At 46.2% G+C, this 24,837-nt stretch overlaps 1 protein-coding gene across 11 annotated transcripts; it reads left to right on the forward strand.

The window, feature by feature from the left end:
- The first annotated feature begins 440 nt into the window (after nt 1-440).
- Nucleotides 441-17,172, forward strand: LOC123120019 (fructose-bisphosphate aldolase-lysine N-methyltransferase, chloroplastic). 11 transcript variants are annotated; one of them, XM_044540014.1, is made up of 12 exons: nt 442-824; nt 903-978; nt 2,071-2,276; nt 2,389-2,475; nt 2,556-2,648; nt 10,244-10,398; nt 10,532-10,772; nt 10,843-10,962; nt 11,915-12,016; nt 12,095-12,263; nt 14,232-14,359; nt 16,814-17,172. In XM_044540014.1, the coding sequence occupies exons 1-10, from the start codon at nt 498-500 to the stop codon at nt 12,260-12,262; spliced, it is 1,575 nt and encodes a 524-aa protein (XP_044395949.1). In that variant the 5' UTR covers nt 442-497; the 3' UTR covers nt 12,263; nt 14,232-14,359; nt 16,814-17,172. The 11 variants fall into 11 exon arrangements, with proteins under 11 accessions (XP_044395956.1, XP_044395949.1, XP_044395951.1 ...); XM_044540016.1 differs by having other exon boundaries at nt 14,244-14,359; XM_044540015.1 differs by having other exon boundaries at nt 14,274-14,359.
- The last annotated feature ends 7,665 nt before the right edge of the window (nt 17,173-24,837 follow it).

The raw sequence follows: 24,837 nt of genomic DNA on the forward strand, positions 1-24,837 counted from the left end.
CACGACTTCCGTGATGCATCGACCGTTACGATTGTGGGGGGTGTCCGTCGGCTTGCCTTCGGATTCTTCTCCAGTCTCACCGTCTGCGTCGCTATCGTTGTGATTGCGGGGGATGTTGAGTATATTGATTATTAGGAAACTTAGGATAGCGTAGGATATTATTCTACCTTGTCTTATACTTCAAATAGATCATTGTACTCCTATATATGCCCATGAGGCTCAAGCAATATAACAACTATTTCACCAATCTCTCTCCTTTCTAACAGATACGTATGCGTGGATATAAAAAAAGGCATTTGTTGGCACGGGGCGAATCTTAGTGCTAGCTCACGATGGAGATAACGAGCTCATCTGAGCTCGAGCTTAGAATAGCACTTTCGTGGCTAATCTAATTAGGATCCGATGTCTCTTGTCCTTGATGAATATGGCTCCACCTGGCCCAGTCACGCCTTTCCCTCATCCACACCAACCGGTCGCCCGAATCTCGAGCGCCACCCATGGCCTCCCCCGCCTTGTCCGGCACCCACCATCGCCTCCTTCTCCCCTGTTTCCTGCGCCGCCTCCCCCGGCCCCGCTCGCGCTCGTGCTCCCGCCTCCGCCTCGACGCCTGCCACGCCGACACCCTCCTTTCCTCCTCCGGGGCCCAGGGGCCGCCCGCCCCCGCGGCGTGCTCGTCCGCATCCTCCGCTGGCGGGTTCTCTGACTGGCTACTCACGAATGGGCTGCCGCCGGGCAAGGTGGCCATCCTGGAGCGCCCCGTCCCGTGCTCTCGCGGGGGCAAAGACCGGCCATTACACTTCGTCGCTGCTGGGCAGGACCTCGAGGTACTGAGCAAGCAGGGTTAGTTGTTGATTCGGCGGTGAACATGCGATCCTGATGCGGCTTTCTGCTTGCTTGCACAGGCGGGGGATGTGGCGTTCGAGGTGCCCATGTCGCTCGTTGTCACGCTGGAGCGGGTTCTCGGCGACGAGTCGGTCGGTGAGTTGGCCTCTGGCTCTAGACCGGCTGAGTTCTGTCATTTGGTAATCTAATAAATGAATTTGTCATTTGCAATGGTATTATGCCGAAAGCGTTCCTGCCCTGAGTAGGTTACATATGAAAATAATTTGTAGAAATATTGTGCAGGTCATTTCTTATGTAAGATGTTCTTTCCACTTCTATGTGTTGCAATACCACGTAGTTTCTTGGTAGTCTTGTTACCAGCAATACGTATGTGGTCTGGGGAATTTTCTTTGTAAGTTAGTAACTGTGCTGTAGACCTGTAGTATATCTGGAGTTCACTGACGTATGCTTTTATGAAGCATGATTCAATTGCAGCGACAGTTTGTGAATCTGCTTTATTCAGATATTTAACATTACCTTTCTCAACAGTGTCATGCTTACACATTTTTCGGTTAAGCTCATCTCTATGTCAAAAAGAGTAACAGTTGTCTCTTCTGAGTTAGGTGGTCCTAATTTGTTTTTTGTCTTCCCACACACAAGTGGAGAAAATGCAACATCCTATTTGTGGTGTAGGATTTGTGCAAATATATCCCTTGCTGGAACTTGGGAACAAATTTTGTGTTCCAATTTCCAACCTTAACATGGGTGTTGATTATATAAAGCTAAAAGAGCATTATCAGTTGTGAATTTGGACATAATCCCTATCTATTCTTCAATAGCTTCAATTGATTCGCATATTTATCTGTAGCATTCCTTTTGATGTTTATTTTGTTCTATGATTGTAACAACGAGTTTTTAGCTTTTAAACATTAATTACATGATACTAGTATAAGAGAAAGAACAGTATAAGTACAGTTTGGCTGGAAGTAGTTTAACCATGAAACACTTGGAAACTGATATAATATTTCTTCTATTCAAGTTACATATTTTGCATATGTGATATGCACAGTCTTCTCATTATCTGAATTAGTAATAATTTTTGGTGCTTATGTCTGTTATGTTTCTCCTAATAGCATTGGTTTTCCTAAAGTGAAACAACTACAGATCCCAATGGCATAATGCTCTCATGTAGACACCAAGACAAGAACATGTAAATGATGTAATGCTATGTTTTTTTCTACCATGCAGCTGAATTGTTAACAACAAACAAATTGTCTGAGCTGGCATGCTTGGCATTGTATCTCATGTATGAGAAGAAGCAAGGAAGAGATTCACTTTGGTACCCGTATATTAAAGAACTTGATCGTCAGCGAGGCAGGGGGCAGCTAGCTGTTGAATCACCTCTTTTATGGACTGAAAGTGAACTGGATTACCTGAATGGCAGCCCCATGAGGGTTAGTGTTTGTATCTACTAATGTTGACTTATCATCTAATTTCTTTAATTTGAGATTAATTAATATTTGAGAAGACGATAAACATCCCAGCTTTGATTTTCTCATGATTCAGGATGAAGTTGTTGTTAGAGATGAGGGAATAAGAAGAGAGTATAATGAGCTTGACACATTGTGGTTCATGGCAGGTTCATTGTTTAAGGTATTTCCTTGATCCTCCTTATCTTTTTTCCACGAGAGTTTGTTGCGTCGGTTCTTTATTCTCATGTGAATTTTATGCAGCAATACCCTTTTGATGTACCTACTGAGGCGTTCCCGTTTGAGATCTTCAAGCAGGCATTTGTTGCAGTACAGTCTTGTGTGGTTCACTTGCAGGTAATATGCCAAGCATTTATTTGTAGTTCTCCAACATGGTGCCTGCGCCATTTGATTTATTTCCATGTGTTTGAAGTCGGGGCTTAATATTTGTTTCGCAAGTGAGTAATGTATGGTGTCATATGAATTAAACAGTTTAGCTGTAAATATTTTTCATTTTAATTAGATCACATGCGATATGGGGCAAGCCATTAGGATGGCCCAATCTTCACGAATTGGAGGTGGATTTGAGGAAGAACACGGGGGAAATCACAAGGAAAACTAGCACAAATCGACACATAAGTTGCAACAAAAGGTGGATAAATAGTTGATCCAAATCATCCACAAGAGAGAGATGTAACATGCTAGGGTTCTTCCCCAAGTCCTAAGACATGGAGGTCTTGAATTCCATGGAGGAATCTTCCCACAAGTGGAGGTCTTGTTACTCCTATGGAGTCTTCCCCTCAAGAGGCCTTGATCTCCACTAAGGGAGCAATCTCCATGTAAGAGTAATCCCACAAGGGAGGTACATGAGTTAAGCTCTAATGTCTAGTCATTTCTTAGCTAACCTTAGATCTGAGGCGGGGGAGAGGTATATATAGGTCCACTCACGAAGGGTAAGTAGGAAAGGAAGATACACAGGTTGGGCCCATCTTAGTGCATGCAGGCAAAGTCGGATAGTCCAACTTAAGCCTGATAGCCTGACATGTTGGAGGTTCTAACCCCATGTCCCACCCAAAGTCTGACATGGTCTAGAGAGCAACGCCAAGTCGGGCTATCTGACATGTCAGACATACGGTTGGACTGTCGGGCCTCACCGGCCTCCGGGCACCGTCTTCGCGCTCTGGGCCGCCGTATTCGTGGTTCCTTCTTCGCTTCCATGCTTCCCTCGTTGATGGTGTAGGCGCTCTCTTGTGCTTGACCTCCTCCATTGCATGCTCGTCATTGGGCTCAAACCTATAGGCCCACAACATAGGAGAGTCAAGTAGTATACTGTGAGGGCACTGGCCTATAAGATCGAACCCACCTCATGTAATAGTAGTGGTCCCATGATCGGTGTGCCATTAAGTACAATGAACTGATATCACAAGCATACATCCATTACAACACGAATAAGTCTTACATAGAGATGACCATCATGGTCTAGTCTTACATAGATAAGCCATAAAGGCAACTCCAGAAGAAATACTGCAGCAGAAACATCGACGGTAGCTTGAACTCACGTAGTAAGCCATAACCTACAGGCAAGCTGACTGGGGAAGCGGCCTAGTTCGCAGGGGCGTCGTCGAAGAACTAATCTTCCAGGGACAAGCCGGGTGAGTACATTTGAATGTACTCGCAAGCAACCCAAAATATGTAATAGCAGAATATTCATGCAAGGTTTAGTACAATGAAAGCTCTACACTATGTTTAGCAGTTTGCGGAAAGCTAACTTTCAAATGCTCATGACCTATGTTTTGAAAACAACGAGGCCTCGTGGTCCGAAGAACCACGGTGATATAATAGCTTATGTTGAACATCAACTTGATCATCTCATCTCATAATTCTTGGTACCGCGTACCGTCATTTCCATCATCATCATCTTTCTCATATCATCACCATTCTCATCATCATCACCAACTTTTATGGACATAGTCTAAGCGTGGTCATTCCAACCGTCCTTAACCGAGGACAACGGCTATTCGAATAGTTTTGCACTCTACAGAGGTTGCACACTTTACCTACAAGAATCGGGGAACTTCCGTGTCTACCACGACATCTCACTGTACAAACTCACTTTGTACCTGAGATAAGCACCCGACCATTACCTTTTCCCAGACGACACTAATAGAGAGTCCACTCGATTGGTACCTACCCCTTGTCCAACACTTCTCATCATATCATAGCCTTGGCTTCTGAGGTGCTACCTCAGTTCTCAACATATCACACACACTTGAGGGTACCAACGGTGTGCCCGATGCGAGTAAAAACCATGATAAGCCACCTCAGTATGTCGAGAGCGACTCCGTATCGAGAGTGAGTACGTCCACTTCCGTCACTAGTAATGTGGGCACTCTACTAGTATCGAACAAGGTAACGTATGTCCCATACCAGGGTATCGTGGTTGCGCTAAATGTTGGGCCGACGGTCACATGCTTAAATCTAATCCTTTATGAAAACCTTCATTTACTTCCTCCCTCGGGCACCAATGTCATCCGACAGGGTTTTCATAAAACTTTTGAGTAAGTTTGTTTTGTGTCCAACCTACATCTTGCTACCCATTTTGCATGGCTAAGCAACTACCATAGCATATAGCTATGCCCACCAAGTGTTTCCCGGGTTGACAAGGACAAGTATTATCGGCAGCTAGGGTAACACATAAAACATGCAAGTAGGATCAACTAAACTAGCAATGCATTTAGTCATAGTTTCCAATGCATGAAAATAATTCTACTCAATGAGAAAAATATATGGGTGATCAACATGGTCAAAAGGTTGCTTGCCTGGCTCAGGAAAGTCTTCAAAAGCTTCTGGTCCTTGTCGGAATCCTTCGTCTACATTGTTATCTAATGCCAGAACTTAACACATTAAGCAACACGATATAGGGCAGAAACGTAAAAGTGCTCTAAAAATATTGCTTCTACTTTTCTAGGACTTCTCTGGTTATATGAAAAATAACCAAGGTGAACCTACTGATTTTAGAGCTATAGGGATTTTTGGGCAACTCACTAAAGTTGGATCAAAGGAAGAATGATTTGCTAAAGAGCTATACAGAAACACCTTTTGTAAAAATGAGTGGAGGCACTCATTAAATAGGTTGAGATTTTAGACACATTTAGGAGTTGCTTTCACTGGATCTGGAGTTCAAATGATTTTCCTAGGATTTGCAAATGTGACTATATATGTAGAAATGGCCTAATAATTCTCGGTGTAGAAATAGTGCATGGCAAAAATGTTCACCAAATAGGTTATGAACTTAGAACTAGCTAGGAATTTGAATCACCAAATTTGGTGTACAAATGATTATTCTATTACAGTATATGTGGGTTGCACTAGCCCTTTCCATTGGTTGGGACTTTTGGTTGCGTTGGCTAGTGCATGAAGCTTAACATATTCTAGGAACTTTCAAAGGTTGACTTTATATGAAAGAAAATTAGGTTTGCTATATAACAGTACAGAAAAACCTACTGGAAAAAATGTGCATGTTACTCCATTCGATAGAGCATGAATTTAGGAGCATCTAGGAATTTGAAGCATCAAATTTGGATTCCATTTGAATTTCCTAGGATTTGAACAAGGTCTCTGGAATAAAGAAAAAGAAAAAGGGCATACCTAACTGGGCCAAAACTGGCCCGATCTGGAGCGGCAGAAGTGCGCACTGGGCGCGACTTAGCGGCACAGTGAACTGGGTCCGGCCCAGCCGCTCGGCCACGCGAGAAAAGACCGTGACGTCGAAGGCGCATTCTTCGGAGTACGCTTCCGTCGCGGGGAGGCGGATCCAGTCAAAACCGTTTCCACTTAATGGTGTGGCCCACCCATCAATTATTGGCCGGCTGAATGGCGGGGCCCCTGGGTAGGTTCTTCTTCCTCCTCCCGCCAGAACGGAGGAGACAGGGGCCTCGGTCGGCGGCCGATGGCAGGTGCTACCGGCCAACGTTGGAAGCGCCGGCGATATGTGCGAGCTCAAGGGAGCACATCGCATCGGATGGAGGTCGAGGTGCCGGCTGGCGACGAAGAACCTGACGGCGGTGACGCTCCCGAGCGGTGGTGCTCAAGCTTGTCGACGAATGGCTCGATTCTGGCTGCGGTGCTAGAAAATAAAAGTCGCATGAGATTCCTAGCGATGAGATGAAGCTATAGGAAGAGGAAGGAGGTCGAATGGTGGTCTGTACCGCCCGATTTCACGGCGACCTGAGGCCGCAACGAGCTGCTTGAATTCGAGGTTTTCGACGTCAATCGAAAGTGCTTTTGGTTCTAAGGTTTGATTGGGTGATTTTGAGCTAATTGGAAAAGATAGTTGGGCCCGGCGCTCGCCCGAGAGCAAGTTTCGACCTCGAGGGTCAAAACTTCAATCTGGAGCGTGCTCAAGCTCCGACCAAGGTGTTTGGGAGAGAATGAGAGCGAGAGGGGGAGAGTAAACTTGACTGGGGGTCTTGGGGGAGTGCCAGGAGAACGATGCATGGCTTTGGAAGAGGGAGGGATCGACAGCTGGGGGCACACGCGGCGTGTGCTCTCAGCTTCGGACACGAGTGTCCATGTCCATAGAGCAGAGAAGAGGTGTGGGAGAGCTGGGGCTTTGCCCAACGCCCGTGGGAGTTCACAAGGAGGGCTGTGACATGATCCTTCTGCCAGGGTGCACTGGAGCAATGCAGGGGGCTGAACAGTGCCAATTAGTGCACTGTTGGGTCTGACTTGGTTTGTCCAGAGTGCCAGGGAGAGAAATAAGATGTCTAGGGTGTTGCCACGGTGCTGGAATTGATGTGGGTCGACCTGGGGGTGGCTAGGTGGCAAGGCTTTGGTCCAGGGTGAGAAAAAGACAGCATTTACAGTTTTACACATTGTCCAGAAGGTTAGGCAGGGGTGTTTGGACATTTCTGAGCTGAGCTGAGTGCTGGCACTTGCACTGGATGAAGATGAATGGATAAGAAACCTCTGGTAAAAATTTGAGGCAAAACAAAGTAACTTTGTTTCATAAAATTTTCAAAAGTTTCTGCATGAAATGGAAAAACAGATATTTCACTAAGCTAATGGATGATCTGGTTGCTGAAATTTGGTAGGATGGATATTTGACAACATTTATGGCTGCATGAATTATTTGAGAATTTTTGGAGATAATTCTCTGTGCAGAAGTTTCAAACCCTAGAAATTGGCAGAGCTGAAATTGTAGATCTAGTCAAAATTTTAGTCATGACCATGGGTTGAAACTCATATATGTGGAAACTATATGTCTCCTGAGCCTCTCTAAATTTTCTCATATATTTTTGAAACAGGAAAATATTTTTAACGTATTAAGCACCATTTTTGGCCTTGAGAAAAAGCTGATAAAAAAATGCTACTCCCTCTGATCCATATTACTTGTCGCTCATCTAGACGTATTTCAGTGCTAGATACATCCATTTGAACGACAAGTACTATGGATCGGAGGGAGTAGTATACTTTTGAAAATAATATTTTGGTGGTTTTGGGAAGTCCTAATCTAAAATGATCCAAATATAGCTTTGCAAAGTTTTTATTCCACCTAAATTAGGTACTTGTAGTTCAAGCCTTAACTCGGGTTTTTTTGAAAACCTAAATTTGAAAAAATACTTTTTGTAAGAAAATATTTTTATGAGCTATTCCCATCGCATGATCACTGGTAGAAGTTCGAGATGAAGTACTGGAGTAGAATAGCTATAGGATTTTTCCTAAGAGATAGAGCACCTTATGCAAGCAGAAGATCCAATTCAATTTCAAACAGAAGAAATTCAAAAGATCCAAATTAAGAAGCAAAAAATTAAATTCAAAGAAATTCAAACACCACTAAGGGTCCTAACAACACTATTAGCTCTAAGTTATGAGGAGGCAAAACTCAGGGTGTTACATATACCATCCTCGAGAGATCCAAGTAGACATGTGCAAAGGAGAAGAAATGGAATCTTGTTCCTATTCCAGAAGGAAAGAGTCCAGTTACGGCATCGTCACGAGTGTATTTCTCAGGAAGAAGACCGCGACCTGCTCGTGGATATCCTTGGAGGCGAGCGCGGTAGCCACGCATCGTCACGCACGCTGGTCGGAAGGCCTTCCGGCAAGGCTTCTACTGGCCAACCATCCTCCAGGATGCCATCGAGCTAGTTCAAAGCTACGAGCCTTGTCAGTTCCATGCAAAGCGGATTCGTCAACCCACTCAGGCTTTTCAAAACACCCCCCTCTCTTGGCCCTCCGCAGTTTGGGGATTGGATATCTTGGGGCCGTTGCCCCGAGCAGTTGGGGGCTACAAGTACCATTACGTCGCCATTGACAAATTTACCAAGTGGACTGAAGTCGAGCCCGTCGGCCAGGGTCACCGCGAATACGGCGATCAAACTCTTCATAGGAATTGTGTGCTGCTTCGGGGTTCCCAACCATATCATTACTGATAACGACACCCAATTCACCAGCGCCACGTTCACTTAGTACTGTGAGGAGCTCGGGATCAGGCTGTGCTTTGCATCCGTCGCTCATCCACGCAGCAACGGGCAGGCAGAATGAGCTAACACACTGATCCTTAAAGGGCTCAAGACTAGGACTTTTAACAAACTCAAGAAAAGAGGCAGGCATTGGGTCGACGCGCTCCCTTCAGCGTTATGGTCGATTTGGACGAATTGCGGTGTTGGTAATTGTAACTTGGATGATGGGTAACTTTTTTTGAACAGTAACTTGGATGATTGGTACTATACTAGTGCTATGATGGTTACTATACCATAAACAACTGGGTGGCTGTCGGTGCCATGTTGATACCTGGAAACCTAGGCAACTGGATAATCACATTCATTTGCCATGGTGTTGTAACTGCAACGGAAGTTGGGCATCTATATTTATATCAACGGAAGATAGGTGGCAACTCTAACATGAACTACGGGTTAATTACACAATGCTTTGATGATAATTGTAACCTGAATAGCTGGGAAACTAAAATCAGTGCAATGGTGGTAATTATAATTATAGAGTTCAATAACTGTAATTTCATGATGATAACTCTGAAATGTAGATACCTACATCATTTTCATTGTGGTAAGGTAACATAGGTAATTGGTAACTATATCACAGGAACAATGGTAACTGAGGTGGGCTACATCAAAATGTAATGGTGGTAACTGGACCTATACATGCTGTGCCTACTATGGGGCTGGGAGATGGCACCCCATGAGATCGGAGATGGCGCCGGCTTGGCGAGGATGTGGGTGTGCAGTTTGAGCTCGATGGCGACATTGTGGCCCACCTGGATGGGGACGACAGCGGTGCGACGTGGATGGTGGCATGGGTATGGCCGTGGTCCGTTGGAGGACAGGAGGAGACGGTGTTACCACGGACGGTTGCCGGATTTTGGGTAGATGACCGATGGTTGTGGTGCTGCGTGACCCGGGAGAAGCGCTGGTGCGAGCTGACTCCGCCACGCTGTGTCGCGTACGTGGCCACGCGGGATCAGTGCGGGGCAGCGCCTTGGCGGAGTTCGACTACGCCGACCGCCGACATGGTGGTGATGGGGAATCGATATGACAGAGGGGGTCGAGCGAAAGTACGGTGCGCCTGTTGGGTCCTGGGTGGCTGGGTTAGCGAAGGGAGATGAAAGTAGATGAAGTGTTTGAGTGTAACACTAGAAAAGTTTGTAAGTTAATAGGGAGGTAGAATCGGGCGAGGCACACGTACCACGATCGTGAACAAACTGTAGATGAAGTGTTTGAGCGTAACACTAGAAAAGTTTGTAGTTACATATCTTGTTCTTTCGCAGTCAATGCTCAATTGTCTCTAGATTATCTTCTCATATATAGTGCAGATATTTTTTAAATCTGTCTTATTTGCTTAATGTTTTGTGTGAGAACAACATTGCATTGCTTGTGATTTCTCCATACCCAAACTGCATTCCATTGACTTTGTTGTACTTCTTATCTCAAGAGCAGAAGGTTAGTTTAGCTCGAAGATTTGCACTAGTTCCCTTGGGCCCACCACTGTTGACGTACAAGAGCAACTGCAAAGCAATGCTGACTGCTGTTGATGGTTCTGTTCGATTGCTGGTCGATCGGCCGTACAAAGCAGGAGAACCAATAATTGTTTGGTATTATGTTTGCTTCAGTGCATTGATCTTGTCCTCATTCATTATATTTGGCAATTAGGATGCTGATTTATGTTGTAGACAGATCTCATGTACTGTTCTTGTATGCAATGATTTTAAATATATAATTATCCAGGTGTGGGCCTCAACCAAACTCCAGGTTGCTTCTCAATTATGGTTTTGTTGATGAAGACAATCCATATGATCGCATAGCAATCGAGGTGGGATTTCTAAAACTGTTTTACAGTCCTTATTTGGTTGTTGTAACCAAGCCTAAATTATTATCACAGGCATCCCTAAACACTGAAGATCCTCAATACCAAGAGAAGAGAATGGTCGCTCAAAGAAATGGAAAGCTTGCTATCCAAAAATTCCAAGTGGGACTTTCAATTCCTTTTTCCTATTTAGTTGAGAGTAGAATGTGTTGAATATTGATATGCCTCACAGGTCTGTGTAGGCAAAGAGAAGGAAACTATTTCTGAAATGCTGCCATACTTGAGACTAGGATACATTTCAGATCCAGATGAAATGCAATGTATACTTTCGTCAGAAGGTGATACATGTCCAGTAAGCCGGCTTACCATCCTTGACGTTGCAACATATTGCATTTGATAAATTACTATTTGATCTCTAGATTGTCGTGAATGGTGTTTGACCTATATGGGGCAGTTCCTGTTATTTCATATCAAGCTTGACTTGTATCTCAGGTGGTTTACACATAGGCTTACTTTAGTTAGCCGTGGCTGAGCAAAGTGAACACCCGCTTAGATGTTGTCAAATATCGTGAAAAAAATATAGGAGCAACATGATAACAATGCAACACCGTGCACCATACATTTTAAAAAAATACGACTCCACGTGGTCTCAGCAGATTTGCAATATATACAAAAGAACAAGGCTTTTTTGGCTTCTTGTTTGTAACCCTTTGAATTCACCTTCTGTTTGCTTAGGTTTATATGAGGCTTCTATTTGGAAGGTTCAGTTTAGATTTTCAAGTTGAACAAAGTAGTATTCCCTAAAGTAACCAACCCGTTCATGACCTGCATAGTGCTTATAAGTCTTTAAACTGGTGCTAGGCTAAGCCCTTGATGTAGAGAACTGGCTTGGTTTTGCAAAAAATTCAAAATACGTATTTTCCCTTTGGTTGAAATTTTAGCGAGAGATTGAAGACAGCACAACATGTAATCTGGAAATTGGTTTTACTTTTGAAGCCTTTTCTTGGCATGCTCAAGATCCTAGTCAAGTAAAGGTTTCCACCTGGTTTTTTGTAATGGATTATATCTGGTTGACACTAACCATATATTCACTGAAACGAAATGAGCGGTGGCTGGGACACTAGCATCATTTATCTGCATTACAATGGGTGAAACTAGGGATATATATATATATACTCAATGATCTATGTGACTTCTTATCAATGTAGAGAAAAACTGCCAACCAAGATATGTTCTGATAATAGGATTATGGCACGATAGTTTGTATAAAATGCGACATTTCACCTAAAACTGCTATTCTTTAGGTTAGTCCATGCTCAGAGCGAGCTGTACTTGACCAACTTGTTGTCTACCTGAAATCAAGATTGGCTGGTTATCCGACTACTTTGGACGAGGATGAAGCAATGGTAACGAGCCGTGGGTTCTTGTGTATATATTTTCCTCATTTCTCTGTTACATTACTGAACTGCTTTTGTGTTTGCCAGCTGGCCGATGGCAGTTTGGAACCAAAGAAAGAAGTTGCTACTAGACTTGTAAGGTTAGAGAAGAAAATGCTGCATGGCTGTCTTCAGGCTGCTAACGAGTTCATAAGTGGCTTGCCTGATCATACCGTATCACCTTGCCCTGCTCTATATGCTCCTGAATTGAAATAAGGTTATCATTGGCAATGCTCTATATGCTTTTATAAAGTTTGTTATATATCACCACAAATTATGTTGGATATATGTATACAATCTGGTTCATTTAAATACCTCCCAAAGTACCGGATCTTCCACAAGATCTTAAAGGCAGTGCGAATTTTGGCTTAGTTTTCTGCTGCAAAGAAAAAGTGTGAGTTTCTCATGTAAAACCTGGTGTCAGACCAGCTCGTCTGCTTCTTGCTCCCTCCTCTGTTCTCTGTATCACACTCCTAATGATTCTTCCTCGCATCACCGTGGCCATTCCCAGAAGACACTTGACACAGAAAGTTCTGGCACAAATGGCCTTGTGACCTTGTGCACTGTGCTAGCCTGCACCGTCACCACCTTGTTCGTACAAATCAAATAAAGATTGGCTCACCCAAGAAGCTAGATAATTTCTTATAAGACAAAGTACCGCAGGTCTGACCAAGAAATGGAGAACAAGAAACCATCAGCAACAACTCATATATCTATTGTGATTCCGAGTTGTGTAACCACGTATATCATGGTGGACGGGGTCTCCTCCCCATCAAACACTGCAACTGTTGGGTGGATGGCAACATGGCGTCATCACAGCAGATACACCTGTCACTCTCTCGTGACAGGAAAGGAGGCCAACACATAACCAGCTTACATCATGGAAGCATTGGTGTTGGAGAGGTTTGGGAACTAAAACGCTGCTCCTACCGTGCATTGAACACCCCATCACTCTCCCTCCCCATCACCATTGTTCCCCTATGCTCCATTGCTTACGCAGGAGCAATGCCCTGCTCGCCATCCTCCCTTTCTTCCTCCTGAGCCGCAAACTTTCCATCGAGCACCTTGTGTGCATGAAACCGACGCCATTCAACCCTTTCTTTCCACCTCCACCTAGCGGTTTCTCGCACCAACGTGCTCCCATGTCTCAATGCCCGACGTGCGTCTCTCTATCTGCTTCCTGTGCTACTCGCCGCTCTACCGCCAGAGCGCATGTATGCGGGCGAGCCTGTTCTTGGCACTCCCATCTCCACCTTGCCGGGCCAGCAGTGAGCTTTCCTGCTGCCTCCCCTTCGCTTCCTTTGCGTATTCCGCAGCCCCTGAGTACGTCCGCATCGCCGCGGCATGCTGCCTTTGTCGTTCATTACCATGCCGAGCTCCTCCAATGACGGCCTCCCGGCGCTTGTTGCCAGCCCTCAAAAAGCACCCCGAAACTCTCCTTCTACCCTGCATTTATTCCTACTACCTCTCTTAAGCTTCAAGCATGCGCAATTTTGCCCGCGAGCCTCGTCATCTTCGGCTCCGTCCAGAATCGCCGCCACCAAACCGAGCAATATCCTGTCGCTACCGCGGCTTCCCTCTCCAATTCCTCCTGTCCTTGCCGCCTTTTTAACCCCACTAGCATCTTGCCCAGCTCAATTTCAAAAGAAAAGGGCCGCGTATGTGATTCCGTCAAGCTCTACCGCCGGCGACAAGGATCCGTTGATCCCCGATGACCGTCGACAACCTTCACGCGCTCGCGGTGTCAAGGTGGTTATGAATCGGTCCTCGTCACTTCCCGCCTCCCCTCCAATCGCATGTAGTGGAACTCTGGGAAGCCCTCGGCTGCCTCCTAGGTCTTTCGGTGCAACATACGCTGCCACATCATTGCTGACTGTGGGTCCCACTAGACAGGATTGCTGTCATAACGTCATCAACCGGCCATCAGTGCCTTTGCATTACTCTGCCTCAGAGCCGGTACTGATTTGTAAAAAATAAATAAGAATGATACCAATTCATTAACCTAGCCCCCAATTGTGGTATTTTTGTGCAATTAACTCTATATACCCAAAGCTGCAACCTCTAAGGTGGTATATACCCAAATATCTTGTATATTTCATCCCCTCCCCCCCAAAAAAACTATTGTAGCAAGCAATCTCTTCATTTAATTTGCTGTTTACCAAAACTAAAGATTGAGGGTATGCAGCTGTTCTGATAGGCTACTGCCAAAAAGTTCACTGTTCCACAGGGAAGCAAGTGTGCAGTGAGATTCAATTATTGCTAGATGGACATATCACTTCAGGACACGTTCTCTGTTAAGTGCGTCATTAGAAGGTAAATTAGATAATTGAGCATGAGTTTGAAATACCTTCAAGTTTCAGGATTTGATCTGATGTTAATATTTTTTACATATTCTTGCCAAACGTATGTCTATGATTTCTTGCCTAGATTCCAAACCTCAAATACTGAAAAACGAGTACTGGAACCCTGGCAGTTAAGGTGTGAAATTACTCAAAATGCAGTTATTTTAGTAAACTGCTCTTTAGGACACCTCTATTTTCCAGAGAAGTTATATTGCTACCAATCCTTATGGTGCTACCCTGCTGCTACTGAGGAATGGTGGCACCGCCAAAAAGCTATGAAAAGTTTGTTATTTTCTTGTATATATAGTGTGATATCCAAAATTATCCCCAGGGCCCCAACCAAGTCCTACATGCCACTCCACATAGACGGTCAACAAAAGTCATTGACAGTCAACACAAGTCAATAAAATTCCAAGCAAATCACCTTGCTGAACAAAAGTCCAAGCAAGTCTTCATGGTCAACAAGCCAAAGGAAGGAGAGCCCGCAAAAAATAAGTCAAACAAGAAGATAAAGGAGCAAAGAAGCCCAACTCAAGCGAAAAAAGCCTTTCTATTCGGGGAGGGGGGGGGGGATCTCCCCTTCAGGTTAGCGAGAGGCGCATGGGCTAAAGGACTAAAGATTACATAATTCTACTCTCCCATCTCCTCTTTAGAAGGGTAGTCTTGGTCATTTATCAAGGACCCCTAGTGATGTAGGGCGGAACCCTAATGGCCGATCTTTCACGATTTGGAGGGGAATTCCCGAAGAACACGATGAACACAAGAGAGGAAAACACTCAAATCAACGAGATCCAATCACACATGTGCTAATCCACATACACAAAGGGGAGATACAAGATCCAAAGTCAACAAGGGAGCATACATGGTAACTAGTTCATCCCAATCCGTGAGGAAAGAGGTCTTGAATCCACTAGGGGGATCTTCCCTCAAGAGGGGTCCTGAATCCACTTGGGGGATCTTTTCCTTAGGAGGTCTCGGTCTCCAAAGGAGTAGGGGATAAGTGGATGAGCAAAGCTCTATCTCTAATGAGCTATCACATTGCTAACCCTAGATGGAGAGGGGAGAGGTCTATATATAGTGCTAGTACAAGTTGGGGCGAGTTGGAGGGATACATGGGCCTTTGGCCCGTTCACTGTGCGCAGACTGGGGTCGGATGTCCGGGCTGGCGGGAGCCGATTCCTGTTGCTCTCTGTACAGGAGGGGCCGGATTTTCGGGGCTGGGCCGGATGTCCGGGGCCAGGCCGGATGTTCGGTGACTGTAGGTGCTCTTCGGCTATGCTGCTGCTGTGGTTGACATCTCCAGGGGCCGGATGTCAGGGGCCTGTAGCCTTTCTCCGGTTCCTCTCGTCATGCTCATTCGTCCATGTACTTGGGGACTTGTCCATCATCACGAGCATCTCCGGGAGAGTATTCTTGGTACCTAAGCACGCATAGCATTCCGTCTTTAGGTAGTAGCCATGTCTCATGTGGATCATACGGAATATCACTAAGGAGAGATGTCACCTCGGTCTCGAGAGCTCTTGCACGTGCTTGTGTCATCGGTCCACTTGGCACTTGGGGAGACGTAGGTAGGTCCATGGGGATGACCGTAGGATGCTCCGCATCACCTAGGCTATATAAGGCCCCTAATAGGCATGTAAATCATTCACTCCCTACTTGAATAAACTCAAGAGAGTCACTCTCCCCCTTCCTAAGAGTTGAGGCTCAACTGGAGGCCGGGTATCGGAGCCGAGGGGCCTGGTAAGGCTCGGACTAGTCTAGAGTCGTGGGACATCGGAAGCGGTAACACTTGAGTGTTCTGTGTGCTGAGCACCACGCTCAACGTCTCTCCTCATAGGACATAGGTCGTGCTCCGATGAGGCGACTGAACCTATTTTTAGAAAGATTGTTGTATGAGTGTACGACGACCTTCGCTATAAGTCTGTCGTACACAGCCTCGCCTACTCATACTAACCACATTGCTAAGGGTACACCCTCTCCCCCTCTTTGAAAGTTGTTTTTGAACAACATATAGATTGTAGTATAATCTAGCATCCTATAAAATTTCATTTTAAACATGTCAGGAGAATAAAAAAAGATTAATTGTGCAGTGAATATTAACATTGTTTCTCTCTAGATACTATTCACAACAAAATTTTGTCTTTATTGTAACTCAGTCTGTACAAGTCTAAACGAAAATAAAAATTTGTTACATCCAGAGCATTAAGTAATACCATCTCTTTAAAGTAATATAAGACGTTTTAGATCACTAAAGTAGTTACCTAAAACGTCTTATATTACTTTACAGAGGGAGTAGTTTCAAATACATGACTGTTTCTAAACCTGCTATTGATTTTACAGTTTATGTATGTGGTATGCTATCGGAAACTTCTGTGACTGAATGCTCCTTAACTGATTTGTGATCGCAACATGTCTTGTGTTGCAGGAAACCTGTTCGAGTGTAACAAGGATATTGTCGATGTCCACTAGATCTGCGAACAGTTTTATTGCACACAAATGTGCATTGATTTGTTTTTCCAGCCGTGTAGATTCGTTCTGTGTGTTCATTTTCATGATTGAGAGTTAGCAATGGTATCTTGGACATGCTTACTTTCCATTTTGTGCATAGAAGAACATGCATGAAAATTGGCTTGGCTCAGCTATTCTTTTGTAACGGCTGGTTTAGAATTACCGAATCTGTCGATCCAGAGCTGGTAATTGCATGACAGTAGTTATGCTCTGATGGCTGCATACCGCTATTTGTAGTTTGATTATCTTCTCGATGCTTTCCCAAAAATTCGTTTCTTTGCCCAAGGTCAGATGCTCTCGGTATGCCCTCTGACCGTTCGCTTCGAGATCGGTATCGCATCACATACTTGTTGCTGTATTTCCGTACATATCTGTGTAAACATCGGCCTGCTAAGCGCATTTATTATAGTTCTTTTTTTAAGAAACGATTGTAATTTTATGGGCGCTGCTATGCATGGCCAAGCGTCACCCTCTACCATTGCAATAAACGTCGTGTTGCAGGAATTTTCTGCAACATGTTGCAGTTTTTTTTTTGCAAAACATAGGTCAAATTGTAGATTTTATTTTGGGCGGCTTAAAAAGAAGCTGGCTTACGGAAAAAGTTGGGGAGGCGGCTTATTTTTTAAGCTGCCAAAAGAACTGATCCTTTGCAATAGAGGCTTTGTTGTTGTTACGGTTTTCTTTTTTAGTGGAATTCATGGTGTAATTTTTTTTGGCAATAGAAGTCTTGTTACAGTTTTTTTCTTTTTTCTTTTTCTTGCCTTGCTGTGCCAAATCCACCACGTCACGTGGGGACGCGTGGAGTGTAACCAAGGTGGCGGACGCAAGCGTGATAATCAGCGCGTTGAAACATATCATTTCCCTAATTTTATTCATATTCATGCAGGTAAACTGATTTAGATCTATGATTCAAGAAAATATAAAGTAACTTTTATGACTAAGAATTACACTGAGATCCTTGCCTAGAAGAAATACTCTCAAGACTTAGGTAAATAGGCTGCAATTACACGAGCGTAATGGGTGAGAGAATTCACCTTCACAAAGAATCAAATCAACAAAAAGAAAAACTTGAAACACTAAAGGCATGTACAATGGTGCTATCTTAGGAGTGCCACGTAGGATAAATGATGAGGTGGAGGAGAGAACTTATAAGAAAAGGCTTGTCTTTTCTTGAGAAGACAAGAGATGGTCTTTTAGCACAATATGTCTCACCATATTTTTAGGAATGACTAGTTATTGAAGATAAGGTTAAGAGATGATTCATTGTAGACAATTTTTTTTGTCATATCTAAATTACATGTAAGACTTGAGATAAGACCATCTTATCAATCATTGTACATGCCCTAACATAAACCTACCAGACCAGATTAATCGGATCACAAAACTACGATCACCATTTACATTGCCGCATTTATTGTAGGTAAGTGTCGTCATGTCCTTCCCATGTACAAGTCACTTCATGCCCCAAGATGAGCCATATGCTTGCTCCCAAGCTATGCTCCTGTCGACCCCTCGAAGAAAAAGCTATGCTCCCTTTAGTTTAGTCTAGGGGAAATAAAGGCGGGTGTGACTAACTGTAGCTTCTCTGCTTCATCCCGTGCTCCTTTTAGAGCAACGATGTCGCTACCTTCATCGCCCGCAAAGGTCAGGAGCTGGGGGTGAGGTCCGATAGGTGCATTTGATTCAGCCCAACCACCCACTTTCTCTTCTCTGTATCATCTATTTGCTACAGTTCACTTCACAATGCACCATCTATTCGATTCCTAGGCCCATTTGGCAGCCCCTTTGAGGACTTGCCTTTGGCATCCCATGGCACCCCCAACACTTTTAGGGGCTCTGTAAAAATCTCGGAGCCCCCCTATGTCAATTGGGGTAAATCATTTCTTCTTCAGAACTTTCCCGAACTGGGTTTTATCTCGTTCTCTCCGAAACTTTTTTGGTTCCTCCGAAACACTTCCGGTTCTCTCCGTGAAACACTTTGGCCATCTTCAAAACTTTTTTGGTGATTTTCTCTCATGCACCTAACCCATTTAGTACTTAATTGATCAATGAAACTTAAGCGTGTGACCCTGCAGGTTCGGTGAAAAATAGATATGGCCGAAACTCCTTCCATTTAATGATCAATAGCGGAATCGTGGACATCCATATTGGCCCCTATATCCACATGAATAAATATCGAGTGAACTTGTAGGTATTGTATGCTATGCCTTTTGCTTCACGATACATTAGAAAACCGAAGGTGAGATTTGTCGGCATCCCCCACTTCAAAGGTTGATCCTTGATTCTAGTTATTCACCGTCGCAAATAATCGTCCTCTCTGCGCCTAAACTGGAGACCTTGGGTGTAATACATGATCTCTGTGCTCATTTCAAGATGGTGTTTGACTCCACAGTTCTTCAGGTACTTTATATTATCATCTACACTTGAAACCATAAGCTGCATTTTAAATTTCTGCACAAAAGTTATATATCATCTCGGAGTACACACTTTGTACTAATATTATGTTCTATGCTCGATGAAGAGTTTCTCCATGGATAGCCTATCAATGGTGCTGGATTCTGTCAAGATCTTATATATTCAATGAATATTTTTGATCTGAACAAGATTATTGGCTTGCTACAATGCTTTTCATGTCTGGAGTAGTTGTATATAAAGGTGATAATTTCACGCACATTGGAAGCCCGCATATAGTGTACTAGAATTAACCGTTCAGCTATTGCTCTTTCCACACTCTTTTTTTAGACCTTAACTGTTTTCAATCTTCATGTCTATTTAGGCAACAGGACGGGGTAAGAAAGTTATAACCAATCGGTGGATTCGTAAGCACCGGGATTTTCTCACTTCTCATGTAACATCCCAATTTTCAATTTGGATGTTATACATAGGTCATCATATGCATATCATATTTTATTTGCATTTTGGTTGTGATCCTAGAAATCTTAAGCAACTCAAGGACCCAAGGAGAGAGTTGGGGATTTCACAAATTTTCATATTTGAATTTTCCCAAATTTGAAAAGAGGATCAAATTGATTTTAATATTTTTCTCTCCAATTATTTCCAATAAAACAAGAGTGAAGATAATATGACTTCTTCAAAAGAGAGGAATATTGGAGAAGAAATTTTTTAAATCAAATTTATATTTTATTTGAATTAGAAAAATATGCATTTTTGAAAATTGCATTTTTAGGCCATAAAAATGTTCACTTTGTTCTAAATATTAGGTTTAGACGGTGAAAATTATTTTTTGGTATTTTTAGGAATTTTTTTATATTTTATTAGGATTTTTCTTCGGGCGGAATTTTATTTAAAAAAATCTTCTTCCCGCCCGACTGGGCCGAAGGCCCAGCCGAGCAGGCCGGCCCACGCAGCCCCGCCGCCTTCCTCCTCGCGGGAGGAGTCCCGCGCCGCGCTGCCGGAGCTCGGGGAGTCCGAGCCAGACTCCCTTCGCCGCCACCCCCTCGCCCAAGGCACGCCCCCCGGGCCTTTATATACCGTCGCCTCCATCCCACACCGCCGCCGCAGCCGCGCCGCACCCCGCCGCGGCTGCTGCTGCTGCGCGCCGTCGTCGCGGCGCGAGGGCGGAGGGCGTCGGCCCGCGCCGCCCGCGTCCGGCGGTGTTCGCCGGCGTACGGGCCGCCTGGAGCGCGGAGTTGAGGTCTTCTTGGGCGGACGGTGCCGCCCGGACAGGCCAAGCAGCCTAGTGGTCGGCCTGGGTCCTCGGGTCGTCCGACATCGGAACCGCGGGGTGTCGACGGGTCGATCGACGGAGGAGGGGCTTCGGCGCACCCCTACCTGGCGCGCCAAATGTCGGATCCTAGGTTCCGGCAAACCCTTGAGGTTCGAACTCTGGGGTGTGCACGAAGAACTCTCTCTCCTTGGCTCGCTCGCACAACGATCTCACGACCTAGCTTGACGAACCCAAAGAACACGAGACATAAAGGTTTATACTGGTTCGGGTCACCGTTGCGGTGTAATACCCTACTCAAGTGTGGTGGTGGTGGATTGCCTCGTAGGTTGAGGATGAGCAAGTACAAGGTATGAACAGCCTCCTGAGGGGAGGTGTTCTTGAGCTCGGTGAGCTGGTGCGTGTGAGGGTGGTCTGAATGATCCGTCCCCCTCCTATGGTGGTGGCTAGGTCCTATTTATAGAGGCCCCGGTCCTCTTCCCAAATGTAGGCGGGAAGGGATCCCACAACGGCCAATTTTGAAGGGAGACAACTAGTACAAGCTATCCTGACAAAAGGTGGTCTTCGCCTGCCAAAGGCTCTGGTGGTGATGAAGCTGTGGGCTCTGCGATGACCTCTGTCCTGCCGTCCTACTGGTCTTGGTCTCATTGCACCGATATGGAAACATTTGCCTGATGCCTCGGGACTCCTCGCCTACGCCTGCCTCTTTAGCACCAAAGAGGAAACTGGTAAACTGCGCCCGCTGGCGCCCGCCTGGCCTTGGTCGTCATGGCTCACGTCATGTGAACCTCGCGAGGTGCCCCTTGCATAGATATCTCCGCTCCTCGGGAGCCAGCCTAGTGAGGCTGCCCCTGAGGAGGTCTTGGTGTCGCCCGCCTCGCGAGGCTTGGCCCCTCGCGAGGGTCTTGAATGGTTGTTGCTGAAGATGGGCCATACCAGGCCATTGGTGGAGCCATGCCATGGGCTACAGGCAGGCAAGCCTGGGTACCCCCGTTCCCAGGATGCCGACACGGGGGCTTGCGGTCCTGCCACAAGCAATTCCTCTTCAGGGGCTGCTGCTGCGCTCCCATCCTTCTCCGCCTCTTCTCCCTCCTGGAGCTCCTTTGCTGCCGTGGCTAGAGCGTCTAGCCCGGCGAAGTTATCCGCAGCAAGCTCTCCCCCGACAGTATCTTCCGTGGCTTGCGCCTCGCTGCCGCCCTAGGAAGAGCTCCCGTTCCCAGCCTTCCCTTTGCCTTTCTCGCCTTTCGCAGCCTTCTCCATTCCTGCGCGGCGAGCATCCTTGTGCTCCGCGACTCTCTTCAGAATATACGCTACCTCCGCAGCAGAGGTGCGTTTATACATTCCATCTTCGACCCTGGTGGCCTTCTCCACCAAGGTATTCGACCACTGGAGCTCTTCGTCAAGAGAAGGGAGCTGCCAAGTGCCCGATACTCCCTCAGCGTTGCAATCCGGCATCCACTTCAGTATCTGATCCCGGGCAGAGTTGACATTCAGGGGGACGACGGTTGCCAGGAGCTTGAACATCTCGAAATGACCAAATAGTTGGTCGCACAACCAAGCATGACCATAAACTGAAAAATTGTAGGCCAGCCCCGGCAGCAGCCTCATCCTGTCCGCAGCGCTGCTGTATAGCCACGCAGGCATGTCCCTTTCCTGCAGCGGTGAGATGCGGCAGAGGAGGAAATCTGCCCCCACATGCTTGATGGTTAACCCAGCAGCCGCCAGGCGGATGATCCTATTAATTGCCGGGTGCAACCTGTCATCAGAAAGGCCCTTGGCGCTCCAATCCTTGCCGCGCTCAACGCACTCCTGCCGCGCTTCACAAAACTTGGGGGCTTCTTTGTCCTGGATCCAACACCAATCCCCTCTCCATTCATCCCATCTCTCGCATTGGTACCTCGGAAGGTAATTCTTCTTCGACCATGGTATCCAGCTGATGATCCCAGAGCGGTTAACTCTGCTCTCCACCCGCGGGACGAAGTAATGCCGGAATAGATCCACATTGGGCTTCACCCCGACAAAATTCTCACACAAATGCGCGAAGATGGCCATGGTCGCCATTGCATTCGGCATGAAATCAAGGAGGTGAAACCCATAGATGTTCATGATTGCCTCAAAGAACTCAGAAAAAGGAGGGCACATACCGCAGATGAAATGAGCAGCAAAGAACCAGTAAGAATCGGGGGGATTCACCTCACCCGCCTCGTAGACCACGGGCACTCCGTGCCCTTTCTCAATAGGCCGCCCCCAGAGATACCCGTACTTCGCCTGAAGGACGGGACCACTCAAGTTGGATGGAACGAAGACAACGTCCTCGCTCTGCTTCTTGTTCAGCTCTGCCGACCTTTTGCTCCCCTCGACGGTGGTCTCCTTCACCGCGATCGTCGACTTCTTCTTGCCCGCGGGTCTCTTCCCCATGGCTGCGGCAGCACGGGAAGGATTCGTCAAAGAAGACGGCGGCGGGAGGAGAAGCGAGATGAGGAACAGTCGCTTAGCTTCCGGAGGAAGAAGATGGAGGAGCGGGGCGAGAGACAGATGAATCGTGCCGCTCCGATTTTCCCTGCTCTTAAGTGGGGGGAGTGGGATAGGGGCGCGACGCTTTAGAAAGTTACCGTTTTACCTTAACTGCAACAGTCCCACGACCCCACGACGCGTAGTAATTACGCAATAGTGGATGTTGGATTGACTAGTCATTGTGGCAAACCGTCGCGCACAGCCCTCTCCTGCCACGTGTCCGCGCACTGTTTGGGGCCTAACCCGACGTGCCACGCGACACGTGTGGCTCAGGCCGGGGAAAATATACAGGGGCAAACATTTTCCCCTGACTCGTGCACGGACAAGCCAAGGACAAGCCAGAGATTGAAGACCCAAGAGATTTGAAGAACCAACATGCAGTCCCAAAGAGACCAAGATCAAACCAGAGGAGCAAGATATCGACAAGAGAAGGGCCTCCCTTGCCGGGCAGGCAAGCCCCGCAAGGGGCATGGTCACCACCAGAAGCAAGCAACCAAGACTCCCTGGTAGAGCCTGCCGGGGCTCACGGGGGTTAAACCACCCCGCCAACCGCTCAAACACGACTCACGTCGTCAATCAGTGCGGTGTCAAGCCGCAAGGTGATTAAGTGGCAGCCATTCGCCACATGGCGGCCATTTCCTACAAAAGAAACCCACAGATGACACCTGTCCTGCGACGTGTCAAGGGAACAGGAGGAGAGCTAGCAAGATAGCCCGGCAGGCCTTGCCGGACAACCAGTGATGTGACACTAAGCGGTGCATTTAATGCACCCTGTCAGCCCGCAGAGTTAGGTATGATAGCACTGTTTTCTATCATATCAGTGGATAATGACCACTTTGCCACTGTGGTGATCCCTTAATCTATAAAAGGAGGCCCATGGCACTCGTAGGAGAGGTCAGAAAGTTGGTGAACCCAAACCACCATACGCGCGTAGTCGCTGCAGCCCCTGGGCAAACCTTGCCGGGCAAGTGTACTACGCACCACCACGCTCATTCCACCATCAATCCACGAAAGCAGGAGTAGGGTCTTACGCCTAGCGGCGGCCTGAACCTAGGTAAATTGCTTGTGTGCTCTCTGCCGTGCTGTCGTGCGCTGATCTGCTCTTTGTGCAACGCGACGTCCCCCCGCCGAACCAGCAAGGGACCACCCGGTCCCATAGGTGGCCGCGGATATCCCGCGACACTAGCTTTTATTTACGTGTTCTTTATTATCTTGCAAACCTATCCCTTTTACACCTACAAAGTACTTCTAGTTTCATACTTGTTCTAGGCAAAGGGAACGTTAAGTGTGTGTAGAGTTGTATCGGTGGTTGATAGAACTTGAGGGAATATTTGTTCTACCTTTAGCTCCTTGTTGGGTTCGACACTCTTACTTATTGAGAAAGGCTACAATTGATCGCCTATACTTCTGGGTTATCAGGTAGCATACCCAAACAACAGTTTGCTAGGATGGTGGAGGTTAGAGGCTTATCATGGCAATTTGGGAGGCTGAGAAATAAGTGGTAGGTAGCGAGACATAGTGATAGCATCGAGACAACTAGCAAGCAAAGATAGTAGTGATATACAAGGTAATGGTCATCTTGCGTGAAATCCCACTCGAAAGAAGATCGATTCCATGAAGTAGACCAACAAGCGTAGTCGAACGAATCCTCACAATAGCAACGGAACGAGGAACTATCGAGAAGAAGCACAACCGAAAAGAAGCAAACAACATTGTAAACAAACAACACATAAACATGGCAT

This window comes from Triticum aestivum, chromosome 5D (genome assembly GCF_018294505.1).
Source record: "Triticum aestivum cultivar Chinese Spring chromosome 5D, IWGSC CS RefSeq v2.1, whole genome shotgun sequence".
Taxonomy (NCBI): Eukaryota; Viridiplantae; Streptophyta; class Magnoliopsida; order Poales; family Poaceae; genus Triticum; species Triticum aestivum.